The sequence below is a fragment of the Lepus europaeus genome, chromosome 9 (genome assembly GCF_033115175.1).
Source record: "Lepus europaeus isolate LE1 chromosome 9, mLepTim1.pri, whole genome shotgun sequence".
In the NCBI taxonomy this organism is placed as follows: domain Eukaryota; kingdom Metazoa; phylum Chordata; class Mammalia; order Lagomorpha; family Leporidae; genus Lepus; species Lepus europaeus.
The window spans coordinates 13,528,658-13,552,804 of NC_084835.1; the positions used below are offsets into that span (position 1 = coordinate 13,528,658).

Consider the following 24,147-nt stretch of genomic DNA (forward strand, 5'->3'; position numbering starts at 1 on the left):
AAGACCCCCTCCCGCTTATGTGTGGACTTCTCTATTTCTCTATTTTGTCCAGGTGCAGTTGTCCTTTAATTCCATCTCCCAGGTGCTCTGGAAGTGCTTTGTGTGTGTTCCTTTGTGTTGACAGAGACGGGGCGGGGATCGGGCTGCGTGTTTGTTTGCGTGGAAAGAGCTGAGCAGTAAAGAGCAGAATTCAGGGGAAGGCGGGGATGGAGGCAGGACAGAGGTTGCTCAGGTGCCCCTTGGTAATGCTGCTTGGATGTTTGAACCGTGTGCGCGAGTTGTCTTTGAAAATGCAATTTTTCTTTCTTTCTTTCTTTCTTTTTTTTTTTTTTTTTTTTGACAGAGTGGATAGAGAGAAAGAGACAGAGAGAAAGGTCTTCCTTTTTGCCGTTGGTTCACCCTCCAATGGCCGCTGCGGCCGGCGCATCTCGCTGATCCGAAGCCAGGAGCCAGGTGCTTCTCCTGGTCTTCCATGGGGTGCAGGGCCCAAGCACTTGGGCCATTCTCAACTGCCTTCCCGGGCCATAGCAGAGAGCTGGCCTGGAAGAGGGGCAACCAGGATAGACTCTGGCGCCCCAACCAGGACTAGAACCTGGTGTGCCAGTGCCGCAAGGCAAAGGATTAGCCTGTTAAGCCACGGCGCTGGCCTGAAAATGCAATTTTTAAAAGGATGAATGAATGAAGTGCGGAAGGAATGCACCAGACAAAGCCAACAAAGCAAGCCTGGTGAGGAGTCCCTATACATGGGCACCGCCCCCTCCCAGGAGCCACTCAGGGTGCCGTGTGCAATGAGCCAAGAGCCAAGGGGGTGGAGGTGGAGAAAAGCTCCTTGGATTTGCCCAGCAGGCAGCTGTGGGGACCAAGCAGAGGAAGGGACACCCATTTCCAGGTTGGGAGGAGGCCGGTGGGGGGTGTGGATGACCCTTTGAAGGGAGAGAGAGAGAGAGGACAGAGAGTGACAGAATGAAGGCGAGCCGGAAGGGCGAGCTGGCCAGGGGTGGCCAGGATCAGGCAGAGGGGCCGTGCCCCGTCGGGAGCCTGCCCAGAGCCCGTGGCCCAGGGAGCCCTGGAGGTGTGGGCAGGAGGTTGAGGAGGGTGTGGGGTTGAACTTTGGGAGGGTAGGGACTGCTGGAAAGCAGGCCAGCACGGCCACTCTGTAAAGGAGGAGGCTGGGGTAGCCCACGGAGCCTGATGCTGGGAAGTTCAAGGTGAGGTGGCCGCGCTGGCAGAGGCCTTGTGCTGGGACGTGCGTGGTGGAAAGAGCAGAAGGCCCTGTGGTGTGTGTGGCAGTCAAGGTGCTGAGCCAGCCTCGTGCCAGAGGCTGCAGCCCCCTCCCGATCCTGCGACCTTGGCCGCCACATTGCAGCGTGGGTTTGGGCAGGGACACCGGAGCAGGAGCAGAGCGGGACGAACAGGCCAGAGCTTGCCTGGCGTTGCTGGGCTCGAGGGTCATGTGCACGCAGCCCACAGCAGGTGGCACAGAGAGGGCCAGCTACAAGCCGTGAACGTTCCAGGGGCAGACTGGGCCGCCCCTCAGAAATCCAGCACAGGATCGCCACGCTGTCCCACATCCGCTTCTGGGTACTCGTTCCTGAGAATGGAAGACGCGGCCCCTGGGGAGGTGCACGGCCATGGTCCTAGCATCACTGCTCGTGAGCAGGCAGGAGGAGGAACCGCCCAGGCCTGAGCTGTGGACGAGCGGATAAACACGACGTGTGTATTTGCAGGGCAGAATATTACTGGGCGTTAAACAGGAAAGCAGACCGACACGTGCCTCAGGAATGGGGTGGGAGGAGGGTGCCGCCTAACCCTCCTGGGGCTGGGCGAGCGGGCTCTGGGGAGTTCAGGTTAATTACCGTGCCGTGGCTGCTGTAACTAGCTCCAGAGACCCGGTGGCTGAAGCAACGGCAGCGCCGCAGTGTCTTCCGCTTCCAGATCTACAGCCGGGGTGTGGCAGGGCCAGTTTTTTCAGGGTGGTGCCAGTGGCCATCTTCTCCCTAGGCCCTCATGTGGCCTGGCCGCTGTTGGCGTCTGTATCCAGCTTGGATCAGCACCCACTGCTAGGGCCTTACTTTAACTCCATCGCCTCTTTGAAGAGCCTGCCTGCAACCACAGTGACCTCCCATGATCCTCAGGGCGGGGACTTCGGTGCCTGGATTCGGGGAGGGCGCTGTGCACCACGGTCAGGAAGACCGTGGTGAGGGGTGCACAGCTCTGTGGACGTGCTCGGTGCCGCTGGAAGGGCCCACTTGGGACACCCGCATCCCATCGTTGGAGGGCCTGGGCTCAGTGGCCAGCTCGGCCCCCAATTCCAGCTTCCTGCTGATGCGCACCCTGGGAGGCAGCAGGTGATGGCTCAAGTACCCACCCCCCACCTGTCAGGCCGCTCAGGGACGGCCGGCCTGGGGGCCAGAGCAGGCCAGAAAGGCGTCTCGAAGCTGACCACAAGGAGCGGTTCTGAGTGGGGGTCTGGGCAGTGGTCGACTTCAGGCCGTGACAGACAGCAATGACCGTGGCTGCTGTCCCAGCCCCCTGGCGGGAGAGCAGGAGGCTCGGTGGGTGAGGCCTCTGGCTCCCAGCAGGGAGGGCCTGGGCAGGTCCTGTATGCTGTGGGCCCCCAGTCCCCCCACCATCTCATCAGGCTGCCCCCAGCTGTTTCTATAGTGACTGCTGACCTCCAGCCGCGGGAAGAGTGAGGCAGCCTAAGGGAAGAGCAGAGGGCAGGTGCACAGCTCCGGCACTGACGGATAAAACGCCCAGCGGGAGCAGAGGGTGACCCAGTTTTGCGGCTGCTCCGTTGGAGAGACTTCAGGCTACCGTGCTGGCGTTGATTTTATCCCAGCTCTGTCTTGTTACCTTCACCTCCCGCTGCCAAGCGAGGTGACAGCGTACAGCAGGGTCCCCGCTGAAGGCTGATGCCGAAACCCAGCTGGGAGGGTCCAGCGCCTGGGCAGGCCCCGGGGAACTCGGAGCCTCACTGGTGTCCTCCGGGCCACCCTGCGGGGCGGCAGCCACGCTGAGGCTCGCTGTGCACCTGCACTTTCTAGCTTCCTGGGGACCTGGGTGGCTGGGCTTTGTGGTGTCCACACCATGGTGCGGCAGCCCCTGCCTGTGTGACCTTGGGCAAGCTCCTTAACCATTTAGGGCCGCTGTTTCCTAATCCGTGAGATGGGAGAGGGGTCCCAACGTTCACATGAGGTCAGATAGATGGATGGAGCGGCTGTCGGCACTGGGAGGGGGGCCGCTGGGCCTGGCACGGGGCGACCTCGCAGTAACCGTGCGCCTCTCTCTCCTCCGTTCCCTTCCAGTTGGCCATGGGCAGAGCCAAGGGGAGAGGATGGTGGTGTCCGACTTCCACGTGTTCGTGAGGGACGTGCTCCAGCACGTGGACCTCGTGCAGAAGGACCACCCCGGCGTCCCCGTCTTCCTCCTGGGCCACTCCATGGTAAGCAGCCCCAGCTCGTGCCACGCCTGGTGGCGGGTAGGGCCCTGTCCCCCCAGCTGCTGACTCCGCCCCCTTGGCAGGCTCTGCCCTTGCAGTTTCCACGTGACTGCAGGTAGGCCGCAGGCCGGGCTCGGGGGTCCTAGAGACAGCTGCGGGGAGAGCCCAGGCGCTGCCCCCTCGTTACAGGTCGGGGCTGCAGGCTGGGCCGGGACGCGGCAGCCTGTGCTGCAGAGGCCTTTTGGGAAGCTGATCCTTTTCCCAGATTCCTGTGGTCCCTTGGTGCTGTTCCCTAGGGAAGCCACCAAGAGCCACAGAGAGGGGCTGGCTCACGAAGGGCCCCAGACCCCCCACGCGCTCGTGTCAGAGTTGAGCAGCTCGAGCTGGGGTCAGGGGTCCCCGTGGACACCACCCTTCAGGATCATTCAGAATCCTGCTTGCCTTGGCACACATCAGAGCCCCGGATCAGCCAGGGCTCAGCTTCAAGGCGGGGGTGCTCACACTGTCGGCCCCCGGGACGGACAGGTTGGCCAGGAGAGGGTCTGGGGGACGTGTCACACGGATGGGGCTTCTGCCCCCTTTCCCACCGCCTGGCTCCACCCTGCATTTCTTAGCTGCCTGGGCCCAGTGAGCGCTTGAGATGGCAACAGCGCTCGGCTTAAATGACCTCTGAGCCACAGGAGACAGGCAAGGCCTCCCTGCTTCCTCCTCCATTCTCGAAGTATTTTCCTTAGACCCTCAACTATTGAGACCTTCACTGAACCAGGAAAAAGGTATTAACAATCTATGATTATGGGCCGGCGCCACGGCTCAACAGGCTAATCCTCTGCCTTACGGCGCCGGCACACTGGGTTCCAGTCCCAGTCGGGGCTCTGGATTCTGTCCCAGTTGCTCCTCTTCCAGGCCAGCTCTCTGCTGTGGCCAGGGAGTGCAGTGGAGGATGGCTCAAGTGCTTGGGCCCTGCACCCCATGGGAGACCAGGAGAAGCACCTGGCTCCTGCCTTTGGATCAGCACAGTGCGCCAGCCGCAGCGCGCCAGCCACGGTGGCCATTGGAGGGTGAACCAACGGCAAAGGAAGACCTTTCTCTCTGTCTCTGTCTCTCTCTCTCTCACTATCCACTCTGCCTATCAAAAAAAAAAAATCTATGATTATGATCCGTTTACCTCCCGCACCAACAACATAAATAAACAAACCTGAAGCACAAACACCCACGTGTCACCTCATCGGCCTGCGGGGCAGCCGGATTCCGCGTCTGCCAGCTTTGGGCTTGAAACACAGCAGGACTGTGGTGCTGACACAGCCTGGGGCCCCTACTTCTGTCTCCTTCAAGTGCTTGCTCTTGGGAAACCCAGGGGGGTAAAAACACATGTGGTAGATTGGGCGCAGACCGGGTTTATCCATGGCCAGATGCTGTGTGTTCGAGGGGAGTCCCCCGTGGGGCCCAGCCGCGGCTCAGCTCGGGAGTGCTTCCTCCATCACGTGTGTGAGAAATGCGTGCCCTGGCCGGTGCTGGGCCGCGACAACCCTTCCCCTTCTGTCTTGCAGGGCGGTGCCATCGCCATCCTGACCGCCGCAGAGAGGCCGGCCCACTTCTCCGGCATGGTCCTGATCTCGCCTCTGGTGCTCGCCAGTCCAGAGTCAGCAACAACGTTCAAGGTACAAGTTCCTTTCTGCCCTGTGCAGTCCCCGCCGGCTCCCTGGCTGTGGTGCACCGAGCCGGAGCCTGACACAGAGGGCCCAGGTCTGTCCCTGGGCTTCTGGCACCGTTGGGTAGCAGTCTAGACAAACGCCAAGCCTCGCTGTCTGGTCCACATGCTGTACACTCTGAAGTCGGTGGTCTCCTTCCCCAAAGACACAGAGCAAAGTGCCTTCCTGTTAACTCGCGGCTTGTTGGTTGGGTTTCAGAGGAAGGGAGGTTACTGGGTTGGAGCCTGGCCGTTTGCTCACCAGGTGAGCAGTGGGCAGATTCCTGGCCACCCCTGGCTGTTGGGCAGAGTTGTCTTCCCTCGGCCCCTCCCTGGGTGCGTGTAGCCTGACCCAGCGAATCCACCGTTTGTTCTTTCCGGTGATGACGGCACTTGCTGTCGATGCGGGGCTCTGGGCTCCTCCCGGTGGGGTGGTGAGGCCCACCCGGCCAGGTTGGCCTTGAGAACAGAGGCCTCGGCACAGATCAGGATGGGGGGAGTCCCCAACCCCAGGGGAGTGAGGGGTGGGTGCCAGGGCCTGGGCAGCTGGGCAGCCGTCACCTCGCAGGCCCGCCTCTTGGTCTTGGCCTCAGACGACAGCAGGGCCATTTAAACAGTGGCCTCTTGGCCCCCAATTATCCTCAGGACCCAAACAGTGGAACTCAGGGAGCTGACTTCCAGGGGTGTGGCTCTCAGTGCTGGGCAGGTCAGCAGGCCAGGCTTGTCAGGGAACAGCCCGGGGCCCTGGGTGCTGCGCGTGCTGTGTGGACTGGCCACTTTGTCATATCCCTGTGCGAGGGGAGGCGCGGCTCCATGATCACTGTGATTGTGTCCTGTGAGGCCAAGGGATTCGTGCTTCTCATGTGAGAACAGAGTGAGCCAGGCCAGGGTCACAGAGCAAGGGGAGGTCCCGGTGGGTGCCAGGCACCGCGTGGGGATCTGGGAGCCCCGTGGATGACACGCAGGTGCTCTGACATCCACTGCCTATACTTTGGGGAGTTGTGTTATATTGTAGGTTATGTTTTATTACTCATTGGTTTGAAAGGCAAAGCGAGAGAGCACACTCCCCTGTCCTCTGGTTTACTCCCCAAGTGCCTGCAGTAAAGCCAGGAACTCAGTCCAGGTCCCCGCATGGGTGGCAGGGGCCCAGCGACTTGAGCCAGCACTGCTGCCTCCCAGGGTCTGCATTTGGGAAGCTGGAGTCGGGAGGCAGAGCCGGGTGTGGCACCCGGGCACCCCAACACGGGATGCGACTGCTGCCTTGGCTGCCAGGCTGGACGCCCAGCCCGTGACCGGTGTTCTGTGGTTGGCAAGGCTTAGGGAGCATGAGAGACCTGCAGGCGTGACGGGACCGAAGCCAGGGCTGTCACTCCCTGTCTACCGCGTGTCCTCGTGGAGGGAAGTGGACACTGATACGGAGGATATTTTTCCTTAGAGAAGAGCCGGGGACGTGGGGGCTTTTCAGGTTAAGTGCACTGGGGTAGCGGTCGATGGCAGCTGGGCCGGGCGGTGGGGCCAGCAGGGGTCCTCCCAGAGTCCCCTGGGGCTCCTGGGCTAGCTGGAGGAGGCAGCACTTTTGGGCAAGGCCACCCTGGGTGACCTCGTGCTCATAGATCACTGTGTCACATCAGGGGCTGGCTGTCCCTGGGGAACGCAGTCCCCTCTTGTTAACCCAGACAGATGAGGTTCCGGGGTGGCCCCCCCTCACCCTGAACTCTTGCTGGGCTGAGTCTGGGATGCGCTGGTCCCCCTGACCCACGAGACTCGGCTGCTCTGTACATCTTCCGCATGTCTGACTACCCTGCTGAGAGTCCCACCTTTCAAAAAAAATTAAACAGTTTTTGAAAGATTTATGGATTTGACAGAGTGACAGGGGCAGGGGAAAGACGTATCTTCCGTCTGCTGGTTCACTTGCCAAGTGGCCACAGTAGCCAGCCTGGGGCCCGGCTGAAGCCAGGAGCCAGGAACTCCATCCGGGTCTCCAGCATGGGCGCAGGGGCCCAAACACTTGAGCGTTTTCTGCCGCTTTCCCTGGTGCCTTAGCAGAGAGCTGGATCGGAACCAGGGCTGCCAGGACTCAAATCGGCACACAGATAGGAGATGCCAGCGTCACACACGCAGTATGGCTGCCTAACTGGCTGCAGTGCAATGCTGGTCCCTGATTTCCACTTTAAATTGGTTTGTGGTTTGGGGCTGCCATCGGCCACAGCACCTGTCCCGCTTGTGCCGCCTCGGCACCCCGTGGCAGCGCCTGCTGTGCGCGTTGGCAATGTCACTTGTTGGCTGTGGCCCTTTGGGTGGTGTTGCTTTGTCTCTGCGAGTCTTGTCTCTAGCGGCCCCTCGTGACAGCCCTTGCTCATCGGGGCCTCACCAGGGTCCCCCTGCAAGGCTGGGTTCTGGCTCAGGAAGGGTAGGTGAGGTTTGCTCTTGGGACCCTCCGACTTGGAAGATTCTGGAGTCTGCCTCTTCTCCTTGTGTTCTGGATGAGAACACCAGGCTGTGGTCCGGGGGCTTCCCCACGTCGCACCGTGTGCAGCCACAGAGCAGAGCCACCTCCGGGCCTCCGGGTGCCCCATCCAGGGCTCTGCTCACGAAAGCCCTCAGATGTAGCTTCCTGGCACCAAGGCCCTCCGAGGGCAGGGCCCCCCGTCATTCAGCCCCCGCACCCCCCAGGGTGATGCCGAATCTCGGAACAGACAGGCAGGCGAGGAGGACCGGCCCCCACCCCTGAGATGGGAGAAGGCCGGGTCACTGGCACCCTCCAAAATCCCACTGCCATCTGGTTCTCTGCCCGGCGTTCATCTTCCCCAGGCTGAGATATATTTAGCCCGGAGCAGAGACAGCGAGGACAGCGGCTGGGGCCCCGGACGTCAGCTGTGCTGAGAGAGTGGTTCCCCGGGAAAGTGGTAGCAACAGCAGTTCAGAGACAAAACCCCAGGGCATCACAAGACCGCACTGGCTGTGAGCTCCTGCGTGGGGGCGGGCTTTGTTTGTCTTGTGCCCCGGGGACAGAGGCTGCCCGGCTGGCCAAGGCGAATGCTGCTCACCGCTGCTTGCCTGGGACAACCATCAGGAACCAGGGCCCTCCTCCCCCTGGGAACCTCAGGGAAGGCACAGAAACCCCCTTGAACCTGCCTGCAGGCTTGTCACCCCAAACCTCCCCTGCCTGCTGCCTGGGCCTGGTACTAGTACACCACCTTTGACCCCGAAACAGGCCTGGGGTCAGCCTCCCTGGCCTGTAGCCACTTCCCTCTGACTGTCACCCATCTGCTGTCAGTCTTGAGAATCCAGAAGGTCTCAGGGCAGCTGGGGTGGAGGGTGGCGGGGGGGTTGGGTGGAGTGTGGCTAATTAACAACCCTTTCAACTCCAGGGAATTCAGACCCAGGAGCAGGGAACTGAGCCCTGGCCTTGCCCTGGCCCACTTGGCTGCAGCCAGGAGCTGGTGGGAGTTGGTTGACCTGTGTCCTGCAGGCAGCAGCTCTCTCTCAGAGCTGGGGGCCCAGATTTCTGGACAAAGTGAATTGGAGGAAATAGCCATTGTCCCTGCCAGTCTCCTGCAGCCCAGCTCTAGGGAGCAAGTGCCGGGTCCCGCCCAGCGAAGGTCACTGGAGAAGGCACAGGGGGCCGTCAGGTGCACGACTGCCTTAGAGTGTGTTTTCCCTCCTAAGGAAGCCTGGGCTGGCCCCGAGGGCCCTTGTGCTGTGTCACGGGTGTGCCTGTCCCGTGACCCTTTTCCTGCTTGGTCCCTTCAGAAGGCATGGATCCCTGAGCTCCTTGCGCACAGGGTGGCTGGCTGGACCCACGTTGGGAGAAAGTGGTAATGACCTTTCCCACGGCGAGTCCCTCTCTGGCCACGGCGTGGACGTGAAGGCAGGGAGCTGGTGACCTTTGCAATCAATAAGGGTGTTGGTGTGTGTCGCCGGCACTTAGGGTGCTCATGGGGGTGTTGGCCTCGGCTCTTCTTGTCCATAGGAGACATACACTTTACCTGAGTCTGTGTTTTGCATGTGATTTGCTCCAGTATTCCGTTCTCCCATGGGTATGTCTCGGGCTTCTCCTAGGGGCCGGAGCCAGGTCAGGGAGCTGGTCTCCTATTGCACTCTGAGCGGTCCTCGGAGGTGGGTTCCATGGTCCCCTGTTTACAGACAGGGACACTGAGGATCCCAGACTGTTGAGTCAGAACCAGAGCCCACGTCTACACCCGCCGGCCTCTCAGTCTGATTTCTCCATGGTGTTGCCTGCCCCTTCCCGGGAGGAGTGGGGCTCGCTGTGGGGTTTGGCTCCCAGTCGCCCTCAGGGGGGATCTGGGTTGTGTTGGTGCCGTTGGGTGCTCTGTGGTCGTACAGATCCCATGTGGTGGGCGGAGCCAGGTTCCACTTCGCAGAGGGGTCCTGTCCAGGGACTCCCTTCTCCTGAGCCAGGTCCAAGTCCTCTGCCGACTCCCACAGGATTATCCAGAGATGTCGAAAGTCTCGGTCAAAAAGACAGAGCAGTGATGGTTTGCACCCCACTTCCTTTAGGGGTGAGCAGCTCCCCTCCCCCTAGACGTCCTCTGCCTTCCTGGCTATGGTGCAGAGCGCCGCTGTGAGCCCAGGGAGCAGCAGCCGGCTGGTCGACTATGTCAATGCTGGCCTGCTCGGGTGTGGGCTCTGCAGAGACCCTTTGCTTCCTAGCGCTTCCTTGCCAGGTGGCAGCAGACCCCCACTCAACCCTGCAGTCTCCCTGCGACTACCATCAGCTCCTTCCTCTGCTTAGGTCTTCCTCCTCCCCCGGGACCCTGGCCTCCGGTGTGAGCCGTCAGCCTCCTGAAACTGACAAACCTTAAAGACAGCGGGGAGTGAGAGTCTGTGCATCACTGGCTCCCAGCATCCTGCCCCGGGATTGCTCTCCTCCCTTCCATGGCGTGTTTGTGGGGAAAGAAGCTAAGCAAGCACCTGTTTGTTTGTTTTTGGGGGGGGGATTTTTTTTTTTTTTTGACAGGCAGAGTGGACAGTGAGAGAGAGAGAGAAAGGTCCTCCTTTGCCATTGGTTCACCCTCCAATGGCCACCGCGGCCAGCGCACCGCGCTGATCCGAAGCCAGGAGCCAGGTGCTTATCCTGGCCTCCCATGGGGTGCAGGGCCCAAGCACCTGGGCCATCCTCCACTGCACTCCCGGGCCACAGCAGATAGCTGGCCTGGAAGAGGGGCAACCAGGACAGAATCCGGTGCCCCGACCGGGACTAGAACCTGGTGTGCCGGCGCCGCTAGGCGGAGGATTAGCCTGTTGAGCCACGGCACTGGCCTTGTCTGTTTTTTTTTTTGAGCTATGAGGTCATTATCATCAAAAGATCTGCCTTGACCCAATGGAGTCCTGTTGGAAAAAAAGGCCTGGAACTGGCTGTGCAGGGTTAGAGAGAGCTGGAGGTCAGGGCTGTCCCAGCGTGTCGTGGGAGCTCCTTCAGGGGGCATCTTGGCCTGCAGAGACACCTGCCCCGTCCCCAGCTTTGTGGGTCGGTACCGCTTGTGCTCTGGCTGCACGCTGCAGGCACCGAGGGAGCTCTTAAAGAGACACAGATGCTGGGACCCACCCTGGGCTTGGCCACCCAGCTGCCAGTTGGGGTCTTGAGAAAGTGCAGATCCTGACCTGTGAGCCCAGCGTTGCAGGGGCTTCTGGTCTCAGGACCACACTGGGAGCAGGGAAGCCATAGACTCTGGCCGTAGAGAGCAGCACAAGACAGGCTTCCTGATAACTCGGGGCCGTGGGTCTAGATGTCGCCTTGGTGGGTCCGTCTGCCTGTGCCTGCGCTGTGTTGGCTTGTCTGTCTGGGCCTCTCCCCCTGCCTCCCCACGCACTCACACCCAGGGCCTCGGCAGCCATCTATGCCCTGCAGCCTTACTGTTCTCAAGGTGGCCTCCTTCGGGGCTCAGCGCTGGGACGCAGAGGCTATGATACGTGCACATGGCGTTCCTGGAGGGGGTGAGCCCTCGTGTGCATTTGCAATTGGACCACCAGTCCCGTTGCTAGGACACCAACATCTTGGTCCACGCTGTGGGCCGCTGCAGCCTCACCAGCTCCTCTAGGGGGCGCCAGGACGATCGCACGCCAAGTAGTGGGGAGGAGGCAGCCAGTCCAGCAGTAGTGTCGCCATGGTGAACGGCGGCAGGGGACACACCACCCAACCTGTGCACAGCGGGCTGTGTTCCCGTCAGCGTGGTGGTGTGTCCACGCATTCATCATCGCGGAGGTTGAGTTGTTTTAGAGGGGACTCCGTCTACTCTGGAACAAGAGAGTCGATTGTAAAACAGCGCGCCGTCTGCATGGGCGGCGGCTCCCGCACCTCATAGTTACCGCCGCGGACAGCAATTGGCCTTCGCCATCCAGTCGCTGTGAGTCTCTCTAGGGTGTTTGCACCGTCACATACGCGCCTCCTGACGCATTGCTCTGGATGTAGCCTGCTGGGTAGCCGCGTGTGACTGTATCCAGATCCCGGTGGGCAGATCCCGGGATGCTGAGGCCCTCCCCGTGTTTGTCCATGGAGCTGGTCCACTCTCCATTGGCCGTGTGGCACAGGATAGGTTCATGCACGGGGGCTTCTTACTCACTCTGCCTGACTGCTAGTGGTGGGGACGACGGTGGGGTGAGGCTGCCTCGTGCCCGTGCAGGCCTGGGAAACGGGACGGCCCCAGGTCTGCAGGGGTACAGTGAGAGGGCCCCAGGACCCGTGAGCACGGCCGCGTGCTCAGATCCCTCCACGGCTTCCACGAAGAAAGAGACGGGGCCAGCCCACGACGCACGAAGGGAAGGGCAGCCCCAGCCCGGCCCTTGCCCATTGGCCGCAGGTGCTGAGCCCCGCCACCGCAGTCTCGCCTGTGGAATGAGGATCACCACTGCGCCCCCACCTGGGATTTTTGTGACATTTGAGAAGACCCGGGACCCCGTGTCATGCCCAACACGCCATAAGCTGGTCCTCCGGGGACTGTCGGTGCCCCCGCCCTAGCTCCCTGCCTGCCACTTTCTCGTAGTTTTAATTCCGGCTGTGGTTTCGAGGTTCGCTTTTGAAATAGCATCCCCCCCCCCACCTCCCTCAAGTATCTGCACACGCTGTAGAAATGAAAACAGCCCATTTCTGAAGGCAGACGTACGTGTGAGATCTGGGCTCTGCGTCTCCCCGGAAAACGTGTGATGCAGAAGGAGACGTGGGGGAGGGGTGGGAAGGTCTGAACCAGCATTGGATTCGAGTTTAGCACGTGCTGAGTGTCCCCCACATGCCAGGGCCTTTGCCTGGGGAATCACAAACTGTCCCCAGGGTCCTCCGGGGAAGCGCCGAGGTCCCCCATGGCGGCCAAGGACACAGAGGCTCAGCCATTCCCCAGGCGACAGAGCCCAGTGTCAAATCCAAGCCTCTCCCCTCCGCCACGCTCTCCTGGTCAGGCTGCTGACTCTGCTGTTGCTAAGGCAACCTGCACCCCTGGGCCAGGCACCCTGCTCTGCTGTGTGTTTTCAGTAGCCCCAGCGTTGGGTTCAGGATAAGGTCATGGCTAGGGTTAGGGTGAGGGCGGCTGTTAGGGTTTTGGTTAGCATTAGGGTTAGGGCTCGGGTAGAGGTTAGAGCTAGGGACAGGTTTAGGTTAAGCTCCTGGGTCCTAGAGCTCAGCTTAGAAGCCTGCAGGTGATTTGAAATGACTTCCATGAGTGATCACAGGGCGGCACACACACCTCCAGAGCAGGTGAGGAACAGACACAGGACGCATCTCCCCCGCACCGCCCCACCCCGGGGAGCCAAGCCAGACAGGGGAGGCTGAGTCGGAAGGGAGCCTCCCTGGGTGCCGGGTCTGGGGAGAGGAGCCCGGCTGACCGTCGCCTGGGGCGCCGCTCTGCCCACCTTCCCACAGCTGCTGGGTGGACTCACAACTCTCGTTTTCGCTTCCTGGCTAGGTCCTTGCAGCAAAAGTGCTCAACCTCGTGCTGCCAAACCTGTCCCTGGGGCCCATCGACTCCAGCGTGCTCTCCCGGAACAAGACGGAGGTGAGAATCTCCTGGAACCCTGGGCGCTTCCAGGCCGGCGGGCCGGGGAGGGCAGCAGCCCCGGGGAGAGACCGGAGCCTGGGCTCTGTCCTGTGTGTTCTGTCCTTTCCCTGAGGCTGTGGGACATGGTGGCGGTACAGGGAAGGCACACACAGCGCTGGCTTCGGGTGGGGTACAGAGATGGTCGTGGGGCGTGAACTGTGTCCCGGGCACGCAGAGCTGCTAACCGGAGGAAGCTGTGTCAGCCCCGACTCTAGGGGTTGTAAGCGAAAGAAACCCAAGTCAGTAGTTGAAGCGAAAAGAGGAGGGATTTACTAGTAACCAAAGCAGGAGGTTTCGGGCGCGGCTGGATCCAGGGGGTGTGCGTCCTGCTCACCACCCGTCTGTCCCAGCTCCCACGTGTGCTGGCTTGGTTTGATTCCTACACAGGCTTTCCCCAGCCGGAGGCAAAGGCACCAGCGCCCTGCCTGAGCAGCCTGTTTCCAACAGGAAGTCTCATTGATGCTTACTGGTTGCTTGTCCAGACCTGGGGTATCTGCCTCGGAAAGAAGGTGGCATCGGCCTCACTTGGACTCAGACTGAGGGTTGGGGGGTGATTCCTTTGGGACAGTGGTACTAGAGGAAAGAGGCCATACTGCAGAGGAGCAAACTGCCCCAGAAGGAGACAGGATTGCCTGGGGTCCTCCTGGGAATATGCAGAGGAGTGGTCTCCAGCCCTGCTCTGTGGGTGGGCCATGGTCCCCACAGGCTTGCAGCTCGTGGCTGGAAGGCAACCCTGGGCACATGGAAGACACGAGAATCACCCTGATTCAATCAGTTTGGGCGCCCTGCTGCCTCGGTTCCCCCTCTTGTCTCAGAAGGCAGAAATCACTAAGACAACGGGAGGTGGGGTGGCTCAGGCAGCCGGGGCCGTTTCTGGCTTTCTGTGCGCTGTGAGACTCTGGCTGCATCTTGAAATTGGGCCGCCTGGTCCCCTGCTGCCGCTTAGCCGAGGCGGCATGGAGGAAGGAGGCTCTGTGGGTCAGGGTCTCTAGGTCTCCAAGGGACACAGCTGAGGATCGGGCAGGCAGGGGAGTCCAGGAGCACTGGGCCTGCGGGGAGCCAGAGAGTGGGTGTGAGGGAGGTAGACACAGAGAGATGGCTCTTGCCCTGGAGGCTGGGGGTGCCAGGTCTCCCATGTGAGTGGCAGGGACCCAAGTACTTGAGCCACGCCACTGCCTTCCCGTGTATGCACTGCTGGGTGGAATAGCCCAGTGGGAGTCTAGCTCACCACCTCGTGCCTCCTTATGCATTTGGAAGCGACAGGTGGTCTTGCTGGTCCTCGGGTCTTCAGTGTGTCGGGGGAGGGGGGTGCTGGTGGATGGGAGCTGTCGCCCCAGCTGTGAGACGGGGCTTGTTTAAGGGAGGCTGGGTGCTGGTCAGCACCAGCAGGGGGAAGGGCTTTGCCTGGGCCCTGCAGAAGGGCAGAGGTCCCGGGGAGCCAGCGACGCCACCAGCACGGAGGGAAGAGGGGGCGGTCACCAGGAGGAGGCCCCTGGGAGGGTGAAGCAGGGGCAGGACAGACTCCACAGGCAGCCGAGGCAGGGCTATGCAGGTCAAGGGGCCTCTGGGCCGGAGGAGCAGGGCGAGGGGGTGGGAGGCGCGTTCACGGCTGGCTTACTCGGGGCCTCCTAGGGCCTGGCCAGGAGCAGGACGGACAGACTGTGGGAGACAGACGTGCTGACCGGCCTGGGCCTGGGTTCGGGGCCGCGGGGGGCAGTCTGGGGGGGGGGGGGGTCCTCCCCTCCTCCTCTCAAGTCCCAGCTGGGAACTGAAAGAGCAGGTGGCATGATTCAGAACAGAAGCAAAGGGTCGGAAGAGCCCCCGGAGGTGGGAGACGCAGCCCGCATGCAGAAGGGGGTGTCTCCTGCTTTTCCAAAGGTGGGTCCCAGGGGTTTCTGGGTTTCACAGGTGTCAGTGGGTGGAGCCGTGCCTACTGCCACAGGCGGCGTCCGGCTTCCCTGTGCTGGAGGCCGGTGGAGATCTAAACAGTGGAGGAGGGAGGTGGGGTCCCTGTGGGGACCGTGCAGCACAGGGGGGAGGAGGGGCAGGGGAACCCGCAGGATGTGAGACGGCTGGGGTGCGGTGAGGGTGCAGTCAGGGCACACAGGTCTCTGTGCCCAGACAGGCTCCTGGGCCCCCTGTGGCTGGCTGTGAAGGGTGGTGGACTCTGGCACGCCCCCCAGGTCCTCTGAAAGGCCTATGGAGACACCTGCCAGGCCCACGCCCATCTTCTCTGGCAAGCACCGGGGTCCTGCTCTCTGGGCAAAGCATAGCACGATAGGGCTAGGGTGCTCACGGAGGAGCTGGCCCACCTCGGTCCTCATGGTGGCTGTGGGCCTGGCCTGCTGTGTGGGGTGGGGTCAGTCCCCTCCTGCCCCATGGAGAGCAGTGTTGGTAGCAACAGGACTCACACCACAGACTTCCTGAGAAGGTTAAAGAGGCAAGTGGGCGATGAGGCCATGCACCCAGCCTCAGCGGGCAGTTCGTTAGCACGACTCTAACGACCAGGTGGTCTTGCATCTCTTCCTGGAGCAGGTTTTTAAACTTAGCAGGTCAGGGAGGTGAATGGGATAGGCTGTGCCTGGCCTTGGCTCAGCCAGCAGTTTGGGAATTGAGTTTGAGGGCAGCATTTGACACGCGGAAGCCCCGGCTGGCGTGCAGGGCCCTGGCTGTCAAGAGCAGCCTTGCAGAGAGCCCTGGACAGCAGGGGCCGTGCCAGTGAGTCGCTAACGCACGCACGGGGCCAGGATGGGAGTCGCAGGTTGTGCAACTGGAAACCCAAGAGGGGCCTCGGTGGTCTCCTCCGTGGGGAAACTGAGGCCCAGGAAGCTGCAGGGTGAACAAGACTCCACGTTCCCCAGACTCCAGTTACCCAGTGCAAGGACGTGGTCACTTCCAGATGATCGGCTGGGCTGCTGCCTGTGGCTGTGTCCCCCACAGGCTCTGATCTCAGTGGGTGGTGGAAGACTGGTGGTCCAGACGAGACGGGGGGACACTGGGGTCCCTGCTCCTGATTTTTCGTTAGCTATGTGTGGGATTATCGTGGCAGCTGGGAGGAATAACGTGGAGAGTGCCTGTGTATCCCAGGACCTGGTTCCCCCAGCAGTCAAGTCTCACATGGCTGCAGGACGGCATCCCAGCCAGGGTCTGGCCATCAACACAGGCCACGGAGCACTCCCTCCCCAAGGACCCCTCGTGCTGTACACGCTTGTCACCCCCTCCTCTCTCACCCACACCTCTCACCCCCACCCCCTCCTCTCTCACCCACACCTCTCACCCCCACCCCCTCCTCTCTCACCCACACCTCTCACCCCCATCGCCTCCCTAGTCCTGGCAACCACAGGTGGGTTCATTTCTGTGTGAACCGTGGTCAGCTTTGGGGACTGACTTCCGGATCTGTGGCTTTGAGCAGGCTCGCTTTGCCGGCCACTGGTCTAGCCTGGGTTTGGTCTGGGGGGCGCAGGCAGAGCAGGACACATTCCTGGGGCTGTGGGCGCTCAGGAAACAGCAGCCGCTCTGTGGACGAGAGCTGAAGAGTGAGCGTGGGCCCTCGGGAGCGTGCGTTTGCCCACGAGGCTCCCTCTTCCTTCCTGCCCCCGCCTCCCCGTGGCTTGCATCAGGGACCTGCTCTTTGCTCCACACATCTGCTGGCTCCTTCCCCGGGCCCAGAATAGTCCACTGTGTAAACAGGACCTGTGTGATGGGGACGTCTAGAACGAGGCCAAGAGCCGGAAGCTGCTGGGCCGCCAGAGCAGTTAAACCCCAGCGCAGAGTCCCCGAGGGGCCGGGCTGCCTGGGATGTTGGGGTCAGCCGGGCAGAGCCTCGGGCCGCTCCAGGAAGGACAAGGTGGTTACAGGAACCACATCACACAGCCGCAGGGCCTGCCCCTGTGTGTGCAGTCTCCCGGGAGCCCTCGGGGAGACGGGGCGCTGTTGCCCCCGGGAACCAGCCAGCCTACTGGGACTGAGTCCTACACAGCAGCCTAAGCAATTACAGGGCTTCGTCTTCTGGCTGGCAGTTCTTAGATCAGGGCAGCAGTGATCCAGTGCGACCCCTGCCCATGTGGCCTAGCTCCTAATCTAACTGAGGGGAGGGGGAAAGCCCCTGACCCACAGTGCTTACTTCTGATTGGCCAGATGTGATCATGTGACTGCAGGTAGCTGCAAGGAAGGCTGGGAAATGTAGTTTTTATTCTGAGTGGTTGAGCGCTGGAGTAAACATCCAGGGTTCTAAAGGGGGGAAGAAGAAGTTGGGGTGATGAGTGACGGCTTGTTCTGCCTCTCCATGCCTCAGCCGCCTCACCTGGGTGAGGGCAGGGGGACAAGGTCGCTGGGCTGTGACACAGAAAGCGCTCCATGCTGCGCATGGAGCAGGGGCTTAGGAAAGCTCGCTGTCCTTGCGAGCCTGGTAGGTGGTGATGCCGTGCTGTTGGTATCCAGCCTCCGCCCGCCCCCGGTCCCTGGCCGGCTGGCCCTGGACTGCCCACACACTGCCCTGGCAGTGTCGTGTCCTCAGCCCGCCGGACAGATGGCCTGGCCCTGTGGTCCACGCCAGCTCGGCTGCAGGAAGTGGCTAATCCGCCTCGTGGGGCTTTCACAAATGCTCTGGTCGGCGGTGCTCAGTCCCTCGCCTGGGAAGGAAGCCAGGGATGGCAGGGGTGGCTGCAGGACAGCCTGTCTCCTGCCAGTGGGGATCTGGCATATTCTGTGAGGCTCTGCGGGGGGAGCCCTGCCCTGGGAGGATCTGAGTCAGTCCAGGGGACGCCATGATCCCAGCTGTCCCCAGGCCCTCCCCAAAAACCCTCGGGCAAGGGTGAGGGACGTGCCCATAAGTGCCTGAGAGCTGTCTAGAAACAGCCACATTCTGTGGGCTATGCACCTCAGCCAGGGGAGGCAGGAGGAGGGAGGCCCGAGGGAGCCGTGACCGGGTGCCAGGGTGGCTCCGAGGAAGGCAGGGCCAGGTTCAGAGCTGGGGGTTGGTGTCGAGGGCCCAGCCTCAGGGTCCACCTGACCACAGCTTCTGCATGGCCCAGGCTGGCCCTTGGCTTGAATCCCAGCAGGCAGGTCCTGGCCGGGCCCCGGATGTTTCTGTCTTCCCCCAGGCAGATGGGGGAAGGAGCAGTGGGCCCTTAGGCTCCTGGGAGTCCCTGCCCTCCAGCGGCAGCAACTGAACACACACTGGGGGAGGTGACTTGTGTTCTGAACGTGCACCTTGGTCCTTGTCACCAGTCCCCAGGTGACACAGTCGAGCAACCCCATACCCGGCATTTACCTAGTATGGGGCATTACAAGTTGTCCCAACGTTATTGGGGGATGCAGGAGGAAATGTGTGGGTTCCATAGGACGCGAGCATCCCCAGGAGCATGGGGTCCCATGGAGACCAGGCAGGGGAGTGCGGCAGAGCTCCCGCGGGGTGGGGTGGGGCACTGACAGGACACTCGCCCTCCCCCTCCCCTGCAGGTGGACCTGTACAACGCGGATCCTCTCATCTGCCGCGCTGGGCTCAAAGTGTGCTTCGGCATCCAACTGCTCAACGCCGTGTCGCGGGTGGAGCGGGCCCTGCCCAAGCTGACCCTGCCCTTCCTGCTGCTCCAGGGCTCCGCCGACCGCCTGTGTGACAGCAAAGGGGCCTACCTGCTCATGGAGTTGGCCAAGAGCCAGGACAAGACACTCAAGGTGAGCAGCCGCACGGCCCCCCATGGCCTCCGGCCAGGCGACAGATAAGCTGGGGTCTGGGGCATCGGCCAATTCTGAGCGCGCTAGAGCCGTTTGGTGAGGGCTTCACATGTGTGAGTCCAGAGAGAAGGAAAGGACCTGCCCCGGGCGCTGAGCAGAGGAAAGCTCCGGGGGAGGGGCCTGGCCGAGCTGCCTCTCACCCGTGGGGCACAGGGGATCTGCAGGTGCTCACCCTGAAGTGCAGGGCCTTGGGCGGGGGGTCAGGACTGGGCCTTGGGGACGGTAGACAGAGGCAGCAAGGGACGCACTCGGAGATCGCTGACGTGGTCTGGGATCCAGCGGGACGAGCCTTGGTGGATGGACTCGGCCTCCTCTGCCATGAGCCGCACACAAGCCCCAGGCACCCTAGCACCCCCGCCCCCCGTGTGCTGCCCTGCTGCCCCTCCCAGAGCGATCTCCTGGCCACTCAGTCAGCCACTGCTTCTGTGAGTAAGGTACTCGGTGGGCTTTCACTTTGTGCCAAGTCCTCCCCTCCCCCGATCCTAGTGGGCTGGACAGGAAAGAAAGAAAAGAGCGGATGGCTTAGGGCGAAGGAACTTGAGCGGAAGGGAGGGGCCAAGGGGACACGGGGGCCTAAGAGGTGACAGTGAACGAACATTCCAGTCCCAGGTCTGGGGCCATCTTGGCATCAAAGAGCAGCCCAGGGAGGCCAGTGTGGAGGCTGGTGTCTGCACCAAGGCCAAGAGTGCAGGCCTGGCCTGGAGGGAGATGAAGAAAGTGGGATCAGAGCAAGGGAGGATGAGCCCGGGGGCCTGAGGCGGCTCACCCTGGGCAGGGGATCAGAGCTGCAGCAGCCCGAGGGCTCCGTGCTCAGTGGCCCCTGGCGGCACAGCAGGGTCCCAGAGTCCTCCACACGCACATGGCTTGGAGAGCTACAGGACGAGGCGAGGTGACAGGGAGTGAGGAGGAGAGAGAAGGCTGTGGCTGAGCGCTCGGTGCAGGCCGGCCACGGAGGTCCGGGGGCACTGTGCACCTGTGCTGAGACGGAGCTGCGGGGAGGGGAGCGCCTGGCCACTGAACCCCCGTTTCCAGGAGGTGGGACTGAGCCGTGGGGAGAGAGGCCGAGAAGTGCGAACCTGAGAGCGCCGGGGGCCCCTGCTGTGGCACTTGGCGCTCGTGGAGACCCTGCCACGGACAATCTCCGTGGACCGCAGGGAGGGACAGTGGCTTGGGATGGGCTGAGGCCCCATGGAAGACTAGGAAAGGAGCATCCCTACGAGACCACTCTGGAGCCGGAAGCCCAGGAACGGCTGGTGTCTGGCCGGAGATGAGGGGTCCAGGGAAGTTCTGGAACATGCCGGAACACTGTGGTTCGTTCAAACCTCAGCTGATAAAGGCCGTGGGGCTCGCGTGATGTCGGCCTGTGCCGAGTCCTTGAGGTGTGGGAGCGGCGCTGGGGCCCCCACCTGCCCCATTTTCAGATGGGGGGACAGTGACTGCCTGTGTCTCCTCTAACTGCAGATTTACGAAGGTGCCTACCATGTTCTCCACAAAGAGCTTCCTGAAGTCACCAACTCCGTCTTCCACGAAATCAACATGTGGGTCTCTCAAAGGACAGCTGCGGCCGGGACGGGCTCCCCGCCCTGAGCACCTTGGCCAGGTGACCGGCTCACGGTCTGGGGGGGGGGCAGGCGGAGGGAGGGCAGCGCCGGCTTCTCAGAAGTGGCTTCCACACACACTCACACTCACACAGAACACAACACAGCCACCACCAATTGGAGGAATCACTAGCTCAACTGGATTTTTTTTTTAACCTAGAAATACGTTTCTGTCACCCTAAGGCTGGCAGGGGGCAGGCACTTTATGCAAAAAAGAAAAGGGTCCCAGGCCACGTGGCCAAGGATGGCTGAACCATCCTGAGTGGAGCCTCGGCCCTGCCTTTCCCAGTCCCACCAGTTTCCCTGGGATTCCTGGGATGCCAGGCTTGGCTGCAACTGAGGAGACCTGCCCTGCCCCCTCCCAGCTCCTACCCAGACTGGCCTGGCCCTGTGGCCTGCCTGCGGCCATGTGACGAGGTGGCCGCCATCCACATCCAGGCCAGCTCCCCCAGGTGCCTGTGTGCCCCTGGAGGCCGCACTTCTGGAGATGAGCAGAAAACAGTGGGCTCTTGGAGCCTGAAGTCCCGCTTTGGGGCCGAGGGTGAGGTTGAGCCCAGAAAGGGAGGGAGGCAGGAAGCCTGGCGCCCCCTCCTCCAGCCTTTGACTCCTATGGGGGACTTGGGCTGCCCGTGTTGCACTGCGTAACTAACCCAGCGCCAGCGTGACTAACCCCCCCTGCTGCTGGGGGATTGCACCGCGCCTGATACAGAATGTATATTCGGAAGCAGACACTGCTTTGGTGGGCCCAGGGGTGGGAGCAAGGGGAGCTGGAAGGGAGCCCCTGAGCGGGAGACGGCCCAGTGCCCCTGAGCCTGGGGGAACTCCCCAGCCCTGCAGGACAGCGCCCAGGGTCTCAGTGCTGGCAGCACAGCTCCCTCTAGTGGCAGGAAGAGGGAATTGTCCATCCCAGTGGCCGCCCTGCCCAGGCAGCACGGAGCACTCACAGGGACCCAGCCTATCCCTGGGCACAGCAGGATGTGCGGAGCGGTCCTTGCCCCAGGCCATGGCTGGCCTTGGCCAGCCTTTCCCAGATAAGGCCCCTGCCTGACCTGCCCTACTCAGGTGCCCACCCTGCCCTGGCCCCGCCCTTGGCCTCACTTAGCGCCAGCAATAAACGGGGCCCACGGCCCAGTGCAGGCCCACTCCCACCTTTCCAAGGGGCCTTGCTGTTACCTCAGGAGCCTCATGAGCGCAAATGTGGCCCTGGCTGGGGGTGGGGGGGGGGCGGCTGCTGGGTGCCGGCAAACCCCACGGCCCATGACGCAACCCGGGGGCCCAACCCTGCGGCGGAGGCTGGGCACTGGGGGCTTGGAATCTGTCCCCTCCATGGCCTGCCCTTCTCCGGACTGGGTCTGGGTGCCCAGAGAAGGCAGAGACTGGGGTCAGGAGCTGGCCCACCTACTGGAGGCCATGCATGTGGGTTCCCTTGTCCCTGCTCCTTACGAAAGGCCAGCCCTGCATGGCAGAGAGACGCCCAGGTGCTGGCCGAGCCCAGGTCCCCGCAGGGAGCAGCTCCCCAGCCCCACCTCGTAACTCTGGCTTCTTGGGAAGACAGAGCTATGAGAATGTGGGGAGCCCCACCGTGCCAGGCCTCCACAGGGATGTGCCTGCTCTTGGCGGGGGAGAACCGGGACCCCACCATGGACCCCGAGGGGCCCATGCAGTCAGATCTGCCACCCCTACCCCCAGCTGGGACAGTCCGGGCCACCCCCGGTCCCCATGCTGCCTCCCCAGAAGCACAGGACAGCAACAGCTGTTCCTACACTAGACATCGTGCACTAGGGCAGGACAGCCCTTACAGACGTGCAAAACCTGTCAAGGCGACGCATGTGCTTGAAGAACCCCCAGTAGCAAACCCTACGGTCTGAACCCAGAGTATCCACCTTCCTCTGTAGGTGGGCAGGGGGCTGGGGGTGGCACGCCTTGGGCAAGGCCCCCGGAGCAATGCCCTGCACCCTGTCCTGAGCAAGGCATGGGAGCTCTGAATCCAGCCTTCGGGACCAGGAAGGCCCCGTGCTGGCCTCGGAGCTGCTGAGCAGCTGGGGTTCTGAGGGGAATACGGCCGTAGACGGCTCGGCTTCTGGATGGGAGTGGAGGGCGGAGGCCCTCCATACTTGGGTCACCAGGCCAAAGCCCTGATGCGAACACGGCACCTTCCCCAGCATCCCCGAGGCACCGCAGACCCACGGAGGGGACTGGGGAGAGATGATGCCTGCATCAGTGGGGGTACGACCCCCTCCCCCCAGGCCCCCGGCCGAGATGGGCGATGAGCAGATGGCCACCTCCCTCCCAGCACGACCCCAGGCTCTGCCTCAGCTCCTGGCTGGCGCTGGGGCTCGGAGAGCGAGTGCTGGGGGAGACTCGGTGAACCCACTGGCCTGGGCCTCCCCACGCACCTCCCGGCTCCCACTAGCTCCTGTCTTCCCGATTGCCAGCGTAAACCTGTTAGATGACCGTGATCTTCCGAGCCGTCCACCACTCTGTCACTGTCACCACGGCACAGTCCCGCCTCCATGTGTACGCCGTAGGCGGGGAACGCGTTACCAGCTTCGAGATGTTCCGAGCACCCATGTACGCCACAGCTTATCGTAATAAACAGGTGTTTTCTGAAGGGGTGCGTCTGTCCTGTCTGTCCCACGGCCTCTGATGGCAGCGACGTCTTCCTTCCACAAAGAACAGGCTCCTCTCCGGGACAGCACCGAGCATCGGACGCGCCCAGCACTCCTTCCAGGCCTGGGCCGGCGCGTGTGGGGTCTCTTGTTTGTTCATTTATGTGTATTGACTTGAGAGGCAGAGCAACAGAGCAATGGAAAGTTCCATCTGCTGTTCACTCCCCCGGTCTTCAGCAGCCAGAGCTGGCCCAGGCCGAAGCCAGGAACTCGAGTCTCCCAGCGGGGTGGCAGGACCCCCAGCCTCTGAGCCCTCGCCCGCTGCCTCCCAGGATGCACGCTAGCGGGGACCCGGCCGGGAACTAGGGGCAGGACCTGCACCGGGCACTTCGAGAGGAGATGGGAGCACCGGCCCGCCCCTCATGGCAGTTTCTCTGCTGTCCACACTGGAGCTTGTGTGCCCGGCAAGTGGGTTCATCTGTGTACCGATTCACAGGCTGCCGTGCCCGGCCTCTGTGGCTACCAGCTTCGTCCACCGTCCCACCTGGCTGCCTGAGGTCGTCGGACCCCTCCACGGCCTCGCTCCACGCCTGCCTCAGCAGCTCTGCCCGCACGGCGTCTCCAGTCCTGGGGCTCCTGCAGGACGGCGGCCGCGCCTCCCTTCGGCCGGGGCTGCTGAAACGTGAGTTGGACGGGGCCGACTACACTGCTCCTGGGGCTCCCAGTGCACTGTGACCCCCCCCACACCCCCGTCCACACGGCGCCCTTGTGAAGCCTTCCCCACCCTGGTCCCTTCCCTGCCTGTCTCCAGCCCTCCCTGAACCTCTGCCTGCTTCCAGAGGGGCCTCCAAAGTGTGTCCAGCAGGGCACGGGCTGAGGGACCGAGCGACCGGGTACGGGACTGAGTGGGGGAGGGGAGGGGAGGCGAGGCGGTGGGGACAGCGAGGGAGGAAGCAGCCACTGCAGGGCCTGCAGCACTCTGCTCAGCCCACACCAGGGGCTGGGCTGGTATCGGGGTGCAGGCCCC

The 24,147-nt window shown here is 62.4% G+C and overlaps 1 protein-coding gene across 1 annotated transcript in view; it reads left to right on the top strand.

The window, feature by feature from the left end:
• The window catches only part of MGLL (monoglyceride lipase), a 108,246-nt gene extending 85,130 nt beyond the window's left edge, over positions 1-23,116 (top strand). Inside the window, exons 6-8 of the mRNA XM_062200095.1 lie at positions 13,046-13,135; positions 18,638-18,853; positions 20,375-23,116. Coding sequence (XP_062056079.1) covers positions 13,046-13,135; positions 18,638-18,853; positions 20,375-20,500 — 432 coding nt within the window. The 3' untranslated portion in view covers positions 20,501-23,116. The remainder of the gene's footprint in view (positions 1-13,045; positions 13,136-18,637; positions 18,854-20,374) is intronic.
• Positions 23,117-24,147: the final 1,031 nt, after the last annotated feature.